The 18,729-nt window shown below is 35.0% G+C and overlaps 1 protein-coding gene across 2 annotated transcripts in view; it reads right to left on the bottom strand.

Annotated features, from left to right (window-relative positions):
- Positions 1–18,729, bottom strand: part of SRP54 (signal recognition particle 54) — a 38,579-nt gene that overhangs the window by 10,122 nt on the left and 9,728 nt on the right. For both annotated transcript variants that reach the window (XM_045800032.2, XM_045800026.2), the window contains 10 exons: positions 18,019–18,129; positions 15,125–15,216; positions 14,086–14,170; positions 10,510–10,614; positions 9,161–9,227; positions 9,023–9,080; positions 5,351–5,501; positions 3,860–4,008; positions 3,418–3,518; positions 2,827–2,913 (listed from right to left, as the gene is read on the bottom strand). In XM_045800032.2, coding sequence (XP_045655988.1) covers positions 2,827–2,913; positions 3,418–3,518; positions 3,860–4,008; positions 5,351–5,501; positions 9,023–9,080; positions 9,161–9,227; positions 10,510–10,614; positions 14,086–14,170; positions 15,125–15,216; positions 18,019–18,096 — 973 coding nt within the window. In that variant the 5' untranslated portion in view covers positions 18,097–18,129. The remainder of the gene's footprint in view (positions 1–2,826; positions 2,914–3,417; positions 3,519–3,859; positions 4,009–5,350; positions 5,502–9,022; positions 9,081–9,160; positions 9,228–10,509; positions 10,615–14,085; positions 14,171–15,124; positions 15,217–18,018; positions 18,130–18,729) is intronic.

Below are 18,729 nucleotides of genomic sequence, written 5' to 3'. Positions count from 1 at the left end.
ATTGCTGGTGAGAATGTAAAATGGCATCACACTTTAGAAGACTATTTGGCGTTTCCTAAACAACTTGGCTGTCCACGGACAGGAAAACGATAGACTATGGATAAAATATTACTCAGCGATTAAAGAACAAGCTACAGGTACATGCAACTAAATGGATGAATGTCAAAAGCTTATGCTGAATGAAAGAAGCTAGGTAAGAGGGGGGAAGGACATAACTCTAGGATTCCTACAATATGATGTACTTACTGGGAAGAATGAGCAAACTTTCTAGTTAATGGAAATGTTGCTTCCTGATGGATATGGGTTATTATGCATTTGTCAAAATTGATGGAATCATATCCTTAGGAACCAAGCATTTTGTTACATGTAAATTAACTTCAATTAATAACAACAACAATCCAGAGTATTTTCTATTTATGCCCTAAAGATATACCTGTAAAAGGTATTTGGGTTTAGCCATTCTGAATTTAAGTGGCAGTACAATATTTTAAAGGAAATGTTAGAGCAGGCAGCTAGAAATGCAAAATTAAACAGTGGTAGAAAAAGTTAAGGCTGAAATACATATTTGGTCATTATACAGAAGTGACCATTGAAGCCATGATAGTCTAAGAAATCCACTGTCATGGAACCCAAGTGAAGACTTTGAAAACAAAAGATAACACTTAAATACTGGGAACCAAGGAAAAAAAGAAAGGTTACTACTTGGTGACCTCAGAAATTAGTAGAATGCTAATAGCAGAAGCAAAATGCAGACATAAGGCAAGACCTAAGAGTCAAAAAGTAGACTGACTAGGGATATAATTTAGTGGGCTGGTGGAAGCAGTGGTAAGGCTGTTCAGTATAGAGGGAGGTGGGGAAAAGAACCTGGCAATGAGGGATAGAATATTTATTAAAGATCTAAGTGCCAGAACTGTGCTAGGTACTGTAATAAAAGGTGAGGAACAAAGCTATGAAACTTACCTTCACCCTCAAGCAGGGAAGATAGATATCTAATAATTTTGATGAATAACACAAAAATTACAAGGCGCATGGAAACATATAGCAGAGAGTTCTAACTCAGTCCAGGGATCAGGTATAATGTCCCTAAAGAAGGAGAGACTGAAGTATGAGTAGGAGTTAGCCAGCGTGGCTGGGGAGAGGACGGTGGAAGTAGGAAGAATAGAGGACACCTGTCTAATAGGCAAAAGCACAGGGTAACAGACAGCAATGTAACTTGGAGAAGCTGAGTGAAATTCAGCATGAATGGCACATGGGAGGTTAAGAAGAACATCAAAAATGATATGGAAGATGTGGGCTAGGTGGTAAAGTCATTTTTTTTAATCTCTACACCCAATGTGGGGCTCAAATTCACAACTCTGAGATCAAGAGTCGCATGCTCCTCCAACTGAGCCAGCCAGGCGCCCCAATGGTAGAGTCATTTAAAAACATTCTAAGGGCAACGGGAAGCCACTGAAAGACAAGAAAGGCAGTAATGGAATCAAACTTGCATTTTTCAAAGATCATTTGGCTACAATGAAATGATCTATGAAAAACAGATCCAAGGGGAAGAATCCAAGAAACAGGAAGATAATTAGAATTTGAATAAACAATCTAGGCAAGAGAAAAACTTGCATAATTGTAGGAGCTGGAGAGAAGGAATGGAATGAAGGTATTTAGGAGGTAGAATTACTAGGACGAGCTGACTGATGGGAAAAGGAATGGGCAGAACTAGGAAGAAATAAGAGAGTCCATGACAATACCCAAGTGCCTCTGGCAATAAGACATTAGCATTCATTGATTATAAAAACAGGGTGAGACATTAGGATGGGAAGATACGGATATGCTGAATTTGAAGTGTCAATGGAACATCCAAGAATGGTCTGGGAAACAGAAAGATACCAATCTGAAGCTCTAGAGAAAAGATGGCCTACCACTGATCCCTGAAGAACACCAACATTTAAGAGAGGGATAAAGGCATTCGTAACTGACAAGGTAAGGGAAAAAGAGCAAAAAGCGGGATAGTATGTGACCAAGGAAACTGACAGTAAGATCATTTGAAGAAAAACAGAAATGGTCAATAATAATATATGCTGAAAGCTTCTGATTTTATATGCAACAGCTGATTTAATCTTCACAACTCTACAAAGAAGATATTTAGTACCTTACCTATTTTTTACAGATAAGGAAATTAAGGTTAAGTAATTTGAAAAAGTTATACAGCTAAAAATAGATCAGATATAAATTCAGGTATGATAGATTTAAGAAATTGAGCTCTTAATACCAACGTATATTCTCTACAGGAGTGGTCTTTAATGTGGTGTGAAAAAAATGTGTGTGCTTTCATGGAGCACTAGGTGTTATACGCAAACAATGAATCATGGAACACTACATCAAAAACTAATGATGTACTGTATGGTGATTAACATAACATAATAAAAAATTTTTTTAAAAATGTGTGTGCTTAATCTCATTCTTTTAAATTTCTTTATATTTTATTATATATATAATATATACACATACACACACACACATCATTTATAAGTAAACAGATTAGGAAGAATGTTCCAACTTACATTTAACCTGTTCTACTTCAAGAAACCCAATGAAAACCTCAATTTTAACCTTAAGGCAATTTGATTACAAGGAAGAAAATAAAAACACTCAATTCTACAATTGTTCACATATCTGAGATTTAAAATTATTTGCATATAAATCATGTAGGAAATAAACATTTGACGAATTGAACTTTAATCACAGATTTATCATTTCAAACAAATTAACAGTAGCTTTTTCAAAAAGAAATCATGGGAAGACATCTGAGAGCAAATGCTTTTGCTTCTCATATACCATGTTTCAACTTCTCTATAAGTGCTTCATTGTCATCCAACTTCAACTCATTGACTTTATCTATCAGTCCTTCAATGTCGCCCATACCTACAAGACCAAAAAAAAGAGAAAAATTAACAACAGTATATGCTGCTTTACATTATACAAAATACATGCACACAGATAATACCCCTGTGAGACAGCAGGTCAGATATTCCTACTATACTTTACAGGTGAGAAAACAACCTCAAGAGGTTAAGTGACAAAGCAGGGACTCCAGCCCAGGGTTTTATTCCCAATTCCATGCTAACTCTATTACCTGGTACAAAAAGTTTTACTACCACTCCCCCCGCTATTACCACAACTACATATTTTTGTACGGTGCTCTCAAACTTTTCCAAAGAACTTTCCGTCTAATAGCTCATTCTACCACTCTAACCAGAAGAAGCAGAAAACCATTATCCTTACTTTTTACAGGTGAGGAAGATAAATCATAGAAGCTAATGATTTTCCTGAACTAGTCAATGAGAGCGTAGGATTAAAATCCCAATCTGTCCTAAATATCCATGCTATTTCTTGGAGATTTTTCTATATCCCCACCACTGTACATACCAAGAAGCTTGCTGATGAAAGGCTGTGTTTTGAAAGGTTCAAAGTCATCTATGTGTTCCCCTGTACCAATGAAAATAATTGGACTTTTTGTGGCAGCAACTCTGTAAAGAAAAAGAAAACATGAAATAATTTCAAAAAGGCAAACAAATTTCTAGCAGATTTCAAAGTAATGAGACAAAGTTCAAGTTTCTTTTCACTTGTTAAAACAGAACTATATCAGAAAGACTCCAAAATTCTGATTCTATTTAAACTTCTTTTATAGACCATATTAGGTCCACTACTGGAATATATCTTTTTTTTTTAATTTTTAAAATTTGACTCTATATTGGAATATATTTTAAATGATCAATAAGAAAGCTATAAATACACACACACACACACACACACACACACACCCCCATATAAGCCCAAGACGTAGGACAATAGCATCAATGACACTTACGCACTGAGTGCACCACCTCCTTTTGCATGGCCATCAAGTTTCGTCACTATTACGGAGGCTACGTCTACTTTATCTTTAAAAGCCTTTGCCTGGGCTTCACAAGCCTGCCCAATGGAGGCATCCATCACATAAACAATGTTATCAGGTTGCTAGAAAATTTAAATAAGAAAGAGACATATTTTTACTGCTCTTAAGTAAATTTCATCATTAGAAGCTATAGAAAAATATTTAATATAAATAATTATTCATTAAATCAATAAATATTTATTGAGAGAGTACTACGTATTAGGCACCATTTAGGTCCTGAGACAGATAAACGAGAAAATCCCTGTCCTTGTAAGACTTATATTCTAGTCAGAAGAGACAGAAAATCAATGGGCAAGTAAACACTGCAGACGTATGACAATTAAAATGGGATAGAGAGCATCAGTTTTGAGGTGTCGGAGACTTCTTTAGGTAGGGAAGCCGGGGGGGTCTCTCCGGAGGTAACATTTGAGATGAGGCCTGAATAAAGAGGAAAAAAGCTATGCAAAGATCTGGAGGAATCACATTCTAGGCAAACGAATACTAGAAGTCAGTAAGAGGAAAAAAGTAGAAAAGTATGCACTAAAATCAAAATGAGTAAAACAGGTGAGGTTTTTCCCCTTAGCTCTGCTCAACTAGGTCAAAATAATGGCATGGCTAAAAAGAAACTTACTAGCATTAACCATTAGCTAAAGAATTACTGCCAACTCCTCAATGGCAAAACATGGGTTCATGGGCAAAATACATTCTACAGATCATCTAGAAACTCTTTTCCCTAAATTATTTCCATCACAATTTTAAAGAGGCGCTAAATGATCATTAACATTTTTAAATGCTTCATTTTGAAAATCAAAATTCATCTAAAGTAAATGTCCCAATTTAATTTAAATAATTTACAGAAAGAAAATTCAATAGATGGGGTGCCTGGGTGGCTCAGTGAATTAAGCATCTGCCTTTGGCTCCGGTTGTGATCCTGGAGTCCCAGGATCAAGCCCCCCTCAGGCTCCCTGCTTAGCAGGGAGTCTGCTTCTCCCTCTCCCTCTGCCTCTCCCCCTGCTCCTTCTCTCTCTGTCTCTCTCTCTCTTCTTCTCTCTCAAATAAATAAATAAAATCTTAAAAAAAAAAAATAAGAGACTGCCCTAGTAACAGAGGCTGAATAAAGCATTCTTAAAAAAAATTCAATAGATATTAAAGGTTAATTCTAAATTTTTGTTTCTTGTTTTTTCCTATATATACAGTAAGATGACTGAGAAAGGAAAATTTTATTGGTACTTACTCATGAAAATTTCATATCTAGTGTAGAGAAAATTAAATCCTTACCATACAGATACACATACCGAAAATAGAAATAAATTATTTGGAATCTATCATACAGGAAAAAAAAATTTATATAGATCTTAAACACAATCAGGTTGTAATTAAATTAACCAAAGTCCTTACAATGTTGTTAAATTGAAAGTTACTTACTATAGCATTAGCAACTTGAAGCATTTCTTCAAACAAAGAGTCTTCCTGTTTATGGCGGCCACTTGTATCAACAATAATAATTTCAAAATTTTCATTTTTGAATTTCTCCACTCCTTCAGAGGCAATGATAACAGGATCCATTTCCGTATAGCTATTTAACAAGGACAAATGATTTAACAACAACCATAAAGCAAAACTTCCAATTATTAATAATTTGGCAACCGTTGGTGTACTTTTAATCTATTCTGAAAAAGTCATAATGATCACAATTTCAATTTAGAAGAAAATCTAATAAATACTAAAAATAGCAAACAAAACAATAAAAAATAAAAATAAAGACAGCAAACCACTCCTAGAGCAACATAAAGCAATATCCAGTTTCCCAATTACAAAATTCTATGTGATTCTGCTGCATGTCTTATCTGAATGAGTTGTGCTTCCCTCAAATACTTTTTATATTTTCTTTAATAAATAAATGTTTCACACATGCTTTCCCATTTAACACCCTTTTGTAAGCATTTTACAAAACCATTAAATAATCTTGTAAAACATGACTTTTAGGCTACATAACACTCCATCATATGGCTATACTATCATTCATTAAAGAAATGCCCTATTGTTGGTCATCTGAAGTATTTCCAATTTCTTAGTATTAAAAATAATAGCCAATATAAAGAGTTCATAATGTTGTTTCTTTGATATTGTTATGACATATTCCTACAGCTTGAATTTGGATCACATGATCTGTAATTTAGCCTTTGATTTCTTTTTTGTTGATTTTGATGGGAGTTCTCTGGGCCTCCTGGATTTGGATGTCTGTTTCCTTCCCCAGATTAGGAAGTTTTCAGATATTTCCTCGAATAAATTTTCTGCCCCCTTTTCTCTCACTTCTTCTGGGACTCCTATAACACGAGTGTTATTACATTTAATGGGTAAGCTTTCGGTTTCTAAAAGGAAAATGTCTTCCATAAAAGTTTAATTTCATTCCTAATATAACCACATTCCTAATATAACCACATTTTCACCATCCTCAAAAACCTTTTCTTTCTTTTTTTTTTTTTTTAGATTTTATTTATTTATTTGACAGAGATAGAGACAGCCATCGAGAGAGGGAACACAAGCAGGGGGAGTGGGAGAGGAAGAAGCAGGCTCACAGCGGAGGAGCCTGATGTGGGGCTTGATCCCACAACGCCGGGATCACGCCCTGAGCCGAAGGCAGACGCTCAACCGCTGTGCCACCCAGACGCCCCCTCAAAAACCTTTTCAACTTGAAAATCAAGAAATGAGATCACATTTTAATCTGCACTGTTTTCAGAAGCGGCAACTTTTTATACAGATCAATACTGTCAAATGAAAAGACATATGTTAAAAAAAAAAAAAGTTTTCCCCCTAAATTAACAATAAAAATTAGGTAGGAAGGCATTTAATAATATTATCGTGTGAGATTTAAATGAAGAAAATTACTATATTCAAGGGCAAATTTTTAAAGCAAAATGACATAGGAAGTTCTCAAACTGAACAATACAAATATAGTAAATGTGTCAGTTCTCCACTAACTTAATCGGTTTCAATATAGTTCCAAGCAAAATTTTGGAAGATTTTTCTTTTTGGAACTTAATAAGGAATTTTTAAATTTAATCTAGGAAAATAAGCAGATGAGAATAGGCAAGAGAATGTTGAAAAAAGAGATTAGCATTACCAGGTATTTTTAAATATGCTAAAGATACAATTAAAATATATGAACATACAAAGAAATATGATCGCATACAAGCATACAATGGAATTGCAATGATGTCATAAAGAATTACCTTAAACCGTATACGGTCTATTCCAGAATTACTACGATCCCGTTTTTTTGTATGTGTTAATGAAGTACAATACATTTATATAGGAAAGTTGCACAAATTATAAACTCAGTGAATTTTCACAAAGCAAACACACCCAGATCAAGAAACAACATAACCGGGGCGCCTGGGTGGCACAGCGGTTAAGCGTCTGCCTTCGGCTCAGGGCGTGATCCCGGCGATCTGGGATCGAGCCCCACATCAGGCTCTTCTGCTATGAGCCTGCTTCTTCCTCTCCCACTCCCCCTGCTTGTGTTCCCTCTCTCGCTGGCTGTCTCTATCTCTGTCGAATAAATAAATAAAATCTTTAAAAAAAAAAAAAAAAAAAAGAAACGACATAACCGGCACCACACTCCATCCCAAGAGTACTCACAATCTTGTAATAACATCCCATTTGTAATCAACTGTATAGTGGTCTACTGATAAACAGTAAGATACACTATTTTAAGTGTTCATTTTGATGAGTTTTGACAAATTTACATATAACCATTATCACAACAAAGTACAAAGCACTGTAAGACTCCATTTCAATTTAAGATTATCTATCTACCTATATCTGTGTATTCGTTTGTACTGACATTGAAAAAAATCACAGGTGGCCATGCTAAAAACTGGGAAGTGAAACTGTAAGTGCTTTCACTTCTTTAAAAGTTTTAAGTAATACAGTTTAAAAAAAAAAAATACAGAACAAATGATAATATAACAAACGGTCCTGTATATACCACCCCCTAAAATAGGTGTTAATATGTAAATTTAACAACAGAGATGCAGTTCAAATTCTTCCTCAGTCCCACTTCCTTCAGTCCTCCTAGAGGAAACAATGATCACCAATACTTTACTCCATACATGTATTAGGTTTCTTAAACTTACATGAGCAAAGGAGAAATTATTTAGTAAATGGTACTGAGAATACTGTTTAGAAATGCTCTGGCTTTGGCCAATAGTTAATTATCTGCTAAATTATTTACAAATTTTGAACTCTAAAGATGCAACTGTTTATTATCCCTTGATATTTTTTACCCCTTGATTTTTAAATCTATATTAGAAACAGTGCTTATCTGAAAAATAAAATTCTTAACATTATTCTTTAATCTGCCTATTAGAAATCATAAAAAAAACTAAAAGAAAAAAATTTTAAATAAAGAATATAGGATCAGCCGAAGTTCATTAGCATTTCTGGCCAGCCAAAAAGTGTAAGGCAAGGACTAATAAAATGATATCATTCATTCAATTACCTCAAATTGTAGCTTCTTTTAACTTTCTAAGAAACCATTTATATTAATAATGTTAAGAAAAATGCTATCCCCTGAAAAAGTCCTAAATTCCATCTAGACTCGATTCTTTTCATTAATCATTCTAACATGTATAAACTACCTAACTGAACTACTGTATCAAATGAAAGATAGCAATGATGTGAGAATCTCTATCTGAGATAATTATAAATTATAAGCTATTTTAGGCTGATCAAACACAAACTTTTAAAAATTATGTACTAAAGAAACGGTATGGAATTCACTGGTGTGTTTAATCAAGGAATGCTTCAGATAGGTCTTAGAAGATTAGGGAAGCAAGTAAGAAAGCATACAAGGCAGGATGATAAGTACAGGCAGATTATAAACTAAACTATGTCCACTCTGATCTATCAGGCTGGATCAGAAAAGTCGTGTTATAATAATAAAAGATAACAATTTATTAATTATACCCCCACTTTGTTCCAGGAAGACTTAAACTTCTAAGTAAATATTAAAATGTGACCAGGTAGATAAAATAAAAACTCAGACAAGATGAGACACATGAGTGAGTATCAAAATAAAAACCAGAAACCCACCTTCCATAGAATGGGATTCTTGCTTTGGTAGCATTCTGTTTTAGTTGGTCAAAAGCTCCTATAAGATAAAGAGTTAATGAGTCCTCAAACTTGAAAATAAAAATTACAGAGAACTGTTTTCAAATTTCAACATATTACCTGCTCTGAATGTGTCTGCACATATTAAACAGGTCTTCCAACCTTTCCTCTGGTAATAATATGCTAACTGGGAAAGGAACATTTAAAAAATACAATATCAATAACTACAAGTTATTATACACATAATTTTTGTTTACCTTGTTATTTACTTAAAGATTAAAGTAAAACTGCTCATATTCTCCTGAAAGTAATATTATTACATTGTTTTAAGTTTTTGTTTGAATTCCAGTTAGTTAATAAATAGTATTACACTAGGTTTCCATACATAACCTAGTGCTCATCTCAGCAAGTGCCCTCCTTAATCCCCATCACCTATTTCACCCATCCCCCACCCACCTCCCCTCTGGTAACCATCAGAGTTTGTTCTCATTATATAATTAAGAATCTGTTTCTTGCTTTGTGTCTGTCTCTTTTTCCCCCCACTTTACTCATTTCATTTCTTAAATTCCACATATAAGTGAAATCATATGGTATTTGTCTTTCTCTTATTTCACTTAGCATAATATTCCATCCATGTCATAGCAAATGGCAAGATTTCATTCTTTTTATGGCTGAGTAATATTGTGTGTATATGTGTGTCACACAGGCAGAGCAGGACATGAGGCTCAGTCTCATGACCCTGAGATCACGACCTGAACAGAAATCCAGAGTCGGACACTCAACTGACTGAGCCACCCAGGCTCCCCTATTATTACATTTTTGAATTCAGCAAATTTGCTAAAGGGTTTAAATTCTAACTGCCATCCAGTAACTTTCAAAGGATATAAAATGATCAAGGAATACATGACCATAGTGAAAAATGTAATGTTAATTAAGTAAAAACAAACAGTAACATAACTCTCTAAGAAATAATCCTTTTCTCTTTTTTTCTAGACTATAACATAGTTGAGGCTTGTGAAACAAAATCTGGTAACAAACTTGAGGCACTGCATTCCAGAGAAAGAGGTGGTATAATGAACTAAAAATTAGTAGAAGGATATGTTAAATGAAGATCTAGATTATGTTGCGGGGGACACTGTAAAAAGGGAGCCTTGAACCATGGGAGATAAGGTCAACTTTCCATGTTTTCTTCTCCAAAAATCATATCCTCACTTCCTTAAAGGATAGGAACAGTCTCTTTGGTAAAAGAAACAGCATAGTTATATAAAAGTCCACCATTCTTACAAAAAGCAACCACATGGGAGACTCTGGGATTCTTTCTATCATACAAAAAGCTATTACAAAAACATTATCAATATATTAAGTAACACAAAATTGTAAAGCAACAATACTAGCCTGGCTTTGACATAAAACAATTTACACAAACATATCTTCTCCATGACTTTTTTCTAAGACTAAGTATAATTTACCTTTGAACATGTTGTCGTTTTACCACTTCCTTGCAATCCAACAAACATGATCACATTCTGTTTTCCTTTAGTGGGTGTCCATGCTTTAACTCCAGGGTCTACAAGCTAGGTACCAAAAATAAAATAAAAATAAAATGAGGTTAACATATGCTTACATCCAAAATCCCTCTCTCTACAACTTCTAAATTATAAAATTAATTTAAAGACATTTTAGTATAAAAGGCAACCATAATCCTACCATTCTAATACAAATTGACTATTTCCCTCTCTGTACACACTTGGTAAAATTTAATGAATATAAAACAATGCATTGCAAAGTCATAAGTAAGCCTGTACTCCCAAACCAACTCAGAGAAGGGATCTCAAAACCTCTTTTTCGAACAAGCTGGAGTGTGGACAGTGAGACCAACTTTGAGCCAAAGGAGCTATCTACATCAGCATTGCAGAAATATAAAAATATACGTGCAGGTCGCATATGAATTTTTAAATTGCTAGTAGTGACATTAAAGAAAGTGAAAATAAGTGATATTAATTTTAATACTTTATTTAACCCAATATATTAAAATGCTATCACTTCAACACATAACCTATATTTAAAAATTAACAAGATATTTTATATTCCCTTTTTCCATAGGAGGTCTTCAAATTGGGCATTTTTTTCATACTTACAGCACATCCCAATGCAGACTAACTACACTACAAGTGCTCGATAACTACATGGGGCTAGCAGCTGCCAAACGGGACAACACCTATCTTCATGCTCAACGTAATAAATGTTTATGATGAGCAAAGTTACAAATTACATGTGAAAGATTTTCCAGGTCAATCAGATGTCAAATTCTCCAACGCCAAACCTACTGTTCTAGGAAGTGATTATATTTAGAGGGCTGGTAAAAAACAACCGCCAGTTTCATGAGTCAGTGAGACATTAAGGTTCGTATATGGACAGCCCCCAAACTGATAAGCATGAGGCCTTTCTAAAAGTTCATTTAAAAAAACAATTCCTTTGCAAGTCAGTTGTTTAGAGCTGGAAGCATGTATCTCCACCTGATAATAAAGCCATAATTGCAGTTAAAGCCCTAGACCAGAGACCGGCAAACTATGTGTGAATAAGGTTTTTATGGAACATCACCATGCCCACTCATGGACTGCTTTTGTCCTACGACAGCAGAGCAGGGTAGCTGCAACAGAAATCATACGGCCCACGAAGCCTAAACTATCTCGTCCTTAAGAGAAAGTCTGCAAAACCCGTGAGACGATATAAAGATCACACGGTCCGTATTATACCTGAATTTCAAGGGCAAGCCAGGTGGTAGCAAAGGGAGGAAAAGAGAACACATTTTTTTATCTCTTTTCCAGGCACAGGCCTACCCATAAGGAAACTTCTGAAATAGGCACAATCTATCTCAAACATAAATCCACCCCCCCCCAGATCCTTTCAGAACACTCATGCTACCCTACATTCACCTCCAGTCTCCCTATCTCGCAGCAGAAGCACTCAGCTCTCTATGAACCTAAATTTGGAACATATGTGTTTTAGTGACTAATTATTTTATAAATCTAACTTCTATTCCTCCATTCCTCCAACAGCAGGACTTTTCAGTCTCAGGACTCCTTTATAATTATAGTTTTTAAGTTTAGCTGCAATGTAGGATCTGAAACCATATAAACGTCATACTCCATTACATTAAAATCTGTTATTCTATCTTCCACTTTGAATGTATCTTATGCTGGTGCATGATTTTATAACATCATGTATCAGTCACTGACATCAAAAAAATTTATTGTATCAATACTGATCTCATCGGAAATGTATTAAGATCCTGTCAAACATGTGGTGGAGATACAAGTTTCTAGTTTTCACTGGAAAGCTCCAATTTTATCACTGGCCACAATATTGTTATTTATTTGCCTTAAAGTGACAAGCTCACTTCACCTGAAAATCTTATTCAAGTCTGAATTACCAAAGATTATCTGCCTGTTTGTTGACATACAAATGGTATTTAATGAAAGCAGCAGCTAGCTCAGCTTGCAATCAAATAATCACACGTGTGCCTTCCTCAAGACAACCATCAAATTTCAGTATGCAGCAAGAGAGCTTTCTATATACATCTCATTTCATCCCATAAAATCGTACAAAGACGTGTATACTCAAAGGTTAAGATTTAATACAACTAATAACTTCTGCTCCATCATGGGCATTCTTAAGTAAAACAGGCTTTTTTTTTCCCCCTGCAAGTGTGTACTAGTAAAGAGTACAATGACTACTAGCATACTTATGGCTGCTACTGCCTTGATTACATGCTAGGGAATTTTACCCACCATTGCTTTTGCACTATTAGCGTAAATATCGAACAATGAAAAAGGCAAAAACAGGCAAATAATGTCTTAGTGTTATTGTGAAAAGTTTTGACCTTGCTTTGACCACTGCTCTAGACCATAAGCTTCTGAGTATAGGGACCAGTCTAATTTATCTCTGCTATCAGCAGCATGACATACTGCCTAGAATAAAGTAGGTAGTCAATAAATGCTTCTTAACAAAGCAGTTAATGCACCAGAATTGTCTGTGCATGCCAAACCCTAAAAACAGACATTTTCACTCACCCTGCACTGACCTCAGGGGCTAGATGAAAAGCAAACTGGAAATAACGTGAGGAGTCCTACAAGGAGTTTGGAGATCAGACCTGTGTCTGCCACTAACTAGCTGTCTCATTTTTTCTCAACTACAAACTGAGAAGTATGACTGGATAAATCCTCTGATCTCTCTCAGGTCTGAATTTCTTTTTTTTATTAATTAGTCTACAAGACTACCTGAAATGATATAACCATCTGAGACACCAGACTTTTTCAAAGTATCAATCAGCTCTGCTGAAACCAAAGGAGTAAATGAAACTATTCGCACAATAAATGGGAAAATACTAGAAGACCACTAGCAGACATATGTTCCTCTAAAGAAAATTTTTTGAGTTCCTTCCTTTTCCCCCCCTACCATTGGACCTGTGCATACTTTTTAAAGCTCTAAGATTTTCACCATAATTTTCATGACCACAGCAGCAACATCAGGTCTAAGGTAATACAAGGCAATAGGTTATATTTACCACGTGCAAAATAAATTTCACTAATTGCTCATAATCTAGGCAAGAGTCGGGATATTTGGTCTTTTCAAAGGGAATTCTGGACACAACGAACAGTTCAGAAAAGAGTGACTTTCCGTACAAAAGTAGGACCTTCAATAGGCAACACCTGATATTAAAGAGGATAAACTCAAGAGAAGCCCTTCCATCAATTAATCTGTAATGAAGTTTTAGTTTTTGTAACCTGACTTTGGGTATTTTTACGGGAAACGTACTGGCCTTTCTTATCTATACTCAGAACTTTGTATTCAGAAAAAGTCTATAACAAAAACAGGCCCCTTTAGAAAAGTTAATAATCCTCCAATTAATATTTTTAATAGAAATGAATATTCTACAAAAACGTAAAAAGTATTCTGAAACAGTATTCCTGTTTGTAGTGCTAATGTATTTTTACCCACTGGAGTCTACGGAGAATCATAGCACAGTCCTGATATACTTTTACCTTCACCAGTTCTTTAAATACAGCGTGCTGAATCATTTTTCTTTTGTTAAGACCAGATGCCATCTCTTCAAGATCAATAGCAGACCTTCATGATGATGGGTTTTGTGGGTAGAAGAGAGAAAAGCCAGTTAAGACACTTTGAAAAAAAGTTTCTGCTCCAAAGAATGTAAAAATATTCAATTATTCACATTAATAGTCTTCTGATTAGCATGCATATAATTACTATAGATTCATAAGTCTATATCATAAAGACTTTACCATGAAATATTAGATACAAGACCTTGGTTAGTTTTTCAAGGCTTTCTTTTGAAAGTCTAAATATTAATTTGTCCTCTATCACTGCAAAGTATAAACTTTATTTTTACAGCATATATATTTTATGCATCTTTACAAACAGCAGAAAATAGGATTGCTTTCCCTAGTTCTAAATGTTTAAGTGCCAGGAGTTCTACATTTATTACCCAGTCTAACAATATGAAAAGGAGACATGGCCTGAACATTACAAGGGCTAGGACTCAAGCAGTTAATTGAGGTGCCTGTATTATTCTATGTGCCCTGCCCCAGTCAGTGCCTCTCCCAAAGAACACAATAACTGAAACAACACACATTACTCCTTCATTCAAATATGGACAGAAAAACCAAAAGGAGAACAAGAACGAATACAATTCTCCAATAATGAAGGAGGCTGATTAATGTCATCTTAAGCCTGAAGAGGATAAAATGGCACCACTTTTCTATGAAGATTGTTAAAAGGCTTTTATATTAAAATACTATACTGTGTATGATTGAATCCATCCAAATAAAGGAGTAGTAAAATGGAAAGAAATCCATAATTAAATGGAAGCCACATGTAGTTTCTTCTTTGAAACATCATTATGGAAACACACTATAAACGCAGTCTTGCAACATATGAGTTCTATTCTTTTCAAATGCTGTACAGCAGAAATGTTTCATGATATAGCAGACTTTTCTAGTTAGCTCCTCATCCCAGTAAACTAAATTTAGTTTGCCTGCTTTTTACCTGATTAATTTAACTTACTTTACATTTTCTCTTAGTTGCTTCACTAGTTTAATATTAACATCTGCTTCCAATAATGCTGTACATACTTCTTTTAGCATAGCATTTAATACCTGTAAATAAATAAATACATAAAAAACAATGGCTGATCAGTCACCATATACTCCCATAGCTTAATAAAAACAATACTACACTGTTAAAGAAAAAAAAAGTTTGTCAATCAGTGGTAATCTTATCAAACATCTAATCATTTTGTCAAAATAAGACATTCCATTTAGTTTTATTCAACCAAGTATTAACGATCACAATTTTATTCCTACATTAAAGTAACAATAGTAAAGACAATATGTAAGCCGAAGAAAGTTACTACACAATTGATGTTGCCATTGAACGCCTTCTGTGGCTGATACACAGCACTTTATATTCACAATATCTGCTTAATTGGACTACCAGGAAGAAAATGTAGCAAAAGAAAATGACCGGGTCTGATCTAGCAGTCTCACTATTTCTACTCAGAGCAGAGGAACAAAGTTGAAAAGAAAACTACCCTCCATTAGTAACTCACTATCATCACATATTGGCTGAGTTACAAGATGCTGTGGTTAAAAGGTCATAAACCATAAAGTCTTACAAAAAGATGAGGCTTTTGTTGCTCATGTAAGTCAGTCTTTATACACTAAACGGTAAGCTCCATGAGGGCAAGGCTTTTAGTCTGTTTTGTCACTGCTGTATCCCTTGGGCCAGGAAAATGTCTGCAAAAACGTAGGCCCTGGGGCACCTGGCTGACTCAGTCAGTTATAGCATGTGACTCCTGATCTTGGGGTTATGAGTTCGAGCCCCACATTGCATGTAGACAGTACTCAAAAATAAAAACTTTTTTTTTAAGATTTTATTTATTTATTTGGGAGAGAGAGTGCCCTCGGGCACATAAGCGGGGGAGGGGCTGAGGGAGAGGGAGAAACAGACTCCCTGCTGAGCAGGGAGCCTGATGTGGGGCTCAATCCCGATCCTGGGACTCAGGGATCATGACCTGAGCTGAAGGCAGACGCTTAACAAATTAAGGCACCCAGGCACCCCCAAAATAAAATATTAAAAAAAAAAAAATAGGCCCAGAATACTTCTTGAATAATTCCCATCTTCAACTCACTTCATACATCCTACAGAGGCTTATCAGATCTATTTCTCATTAAAGGAGTCTGATAAAAATGGAACTGATCTTTCATTAGAGGGATTTCTTCTTGTTAATTCCCTAGCAGCACAGTACTAAGAACAGAGAAGTTGCCAATTCAAGCAACAGCTGTTACTCTACTTCCCACCAAACTCTTCTCCCTGTTTTTTTTTCCCCTACTTTAAACATAAACAGCATAAGGGTTACACAACAGAGAAAACTGTTTGGAAGGCTGTTGTTTTATTTATTCTGAATTCCAAAGACTACACAATGGTTTAAGTTATGATTTATCATTTAACAGTAATTATTAGAAAAAGCCCTGGATGAGGAATTAGAAAAAAGATACTAATCCTGGCTCTTTAGACAAATAAACACGTGGAACTGACTCTCTGTTGCTGTTAACTGAGAGGCTGGACTAGCTGAACTCAAAGATGGTCCCAAAATTATTTAATTCCATTAGCTTATTAAAGTATTGATAGCAAATTCTGCATTAGATTTTTTTTTCACTACAGAACTCCTGAATCACTGTATTGTACACCTGAAACTGATATAGCACTATATGTTAACTACACTGGAATAAAAAAAAATTTTTTTTAAGTTCAAAAAACAAATTTTTTTTCAAACCTCCAAGTTAGAAAGCACTTTTTTTCCCTTAGAGAGGAGAGAAAGAAGGGTGGAGGGACAATGGGAGAGAGAGAGTCCCAAGCAGGCCCCGTGCCCAGCGTGGAGCCTGACCTGGCGCTCGATCTCACAAACTCAGCATCATGACCTGAGCTGAAATCAAGAGTCAGATGCTTAACTGACTGAGCCACCCAGGTGCCCCTAGAAAGTACTTTTCATCCATCATTTCGTTTGATCCTTGAAACTATCTTGGAAGGTAAATACTGTTTTCTCATTTTATACATTAAGGAATCTGAAGTTGACTTGCCTAAATTTCTATCACAAGCTACCCAAGTAGGTTGCTAAACAAAGTCTTCTAAAACCAAATTCAGTACTCTCCCATTGGTACCACAAAATATAAAGTATACTAAGGGACTCTCATCTTCTTCAATTGACAAATCATTAAGATACAAAATATGGGGGCAAAAAATGACAGAAAGAACTTTTTTTTTTTTTTTGGTGGGCAGCAAAGGTTTACTGAGCAATAGCAAAGTGATAGTACAAAGCTCCCGAGGAGGCAGGGGACCCGAGAGGTTGCCTGAGAAAGAAATATTTTAAACTTAAAACAAGAAAGCGAGGAGGAAGAGTATTTCAGAAACCATATAAGGAGTCAGCTTACAAAGTCTAAAAAACAAAACAACAACAACAAAAAAAAACTGAGTGAGGATTTCAGAGAAAATCAAAGTGGACAACATGAAAATATTAGCCTTTTATGTGAATGCTAAATAAAAGTGAAGGAGAAAAACGTGAGATGCGCACACGCCTACCCAAGAAGAAAGAAGCAGGACACTGAAGTTTTGGGCCTATGTCTCTCTAAGCCATTTTCAAAACATAAAATGTATGTCATTTTTACATGTTAGTTAAGATTTGGGGGTTTTTTTGTTTCTTTTATAATTCTTTATAGAAAGTTAAACAGTAATATGGTCAACTCAATAAAAAACACCATCTAGTGTATCTGGTTTTAAGTTTTTATCTACGGTTATTAAATCTACATCAGAACAAATAGAAACATAGCGATTACTAACAATTCATCTCCCTGATGCTAGTAATGATGTGCAATCATATATATTTCACACATTTTACATACCTCTTCATTGATGATGGTGGCATTGCTCAATGAGCGTAATGCTGATGTTATTTTTCTTCCAAGGTCTGCTAGTACCATCTTGAAGGCTTTAAGATGTGATTACAAGAAAATCTAAGAAGGAAAAACATTAAATAAAAACATTTGAAAAATAATACTCGTTCCCATAACTGAAGACTTCTAAAGAAGACTATTTAAGTTCAAATTAAAGTTCTTTACTGTTTAGAGACTGTAACTTCAACTTCTATAGCCTCAACCTGCAGCCTCAATATAGGTATGCCCAATAGCTAAAGTTACCCCCTGATTATGATGCCTTATGTCTGAATACCTAATTGGAATATTCTATACAAATCGGCAAGCTTAACATATCAGATGATATGCTTTGAGGAAATAACATGATCTCAAATCTGGACATACGTGTGATTATGGACTTTTTGGGCATACATGTGAATATGAATAAGAGAAAGAAAAAGGTGAAATCTTCACCCAGAAATATTGTCTAATTTGTCAGATAAAAGGACTCTGTAAACTATTTTGATTCATGCTCTAAGCCAAAGGAAAAAAAAAAGTTGTAATAAGACACCTCACTTTTCACACACTTACATTAGCTTGTCTTATTCTTCTAACAACCAAGGAAAGAGGTATATTACTAATTTTCCTATTTTAAAGCTATCCTCGATTCCCCAACTCTAAAACAAGATAACCTCAAAAACC

This window comes from Ursus americanus, chromosome 35 (assembly GCF_024610735.1).
Source record: "Ursus americanus isolate L20-20 chromosome 35, mUrsAme1.1.p, whole genome shotgun sequence".
Lineage (NCBI taxonomy): Eukaryota > Metazoa > Chordata > Mammalia > Carnivora > Ursidae > Ursus > Ursus americanus.
Note: the sequence above shows the minus strand (reverse complement) of the source record. Positions and strands in the feature narration are given on the sequence as shown.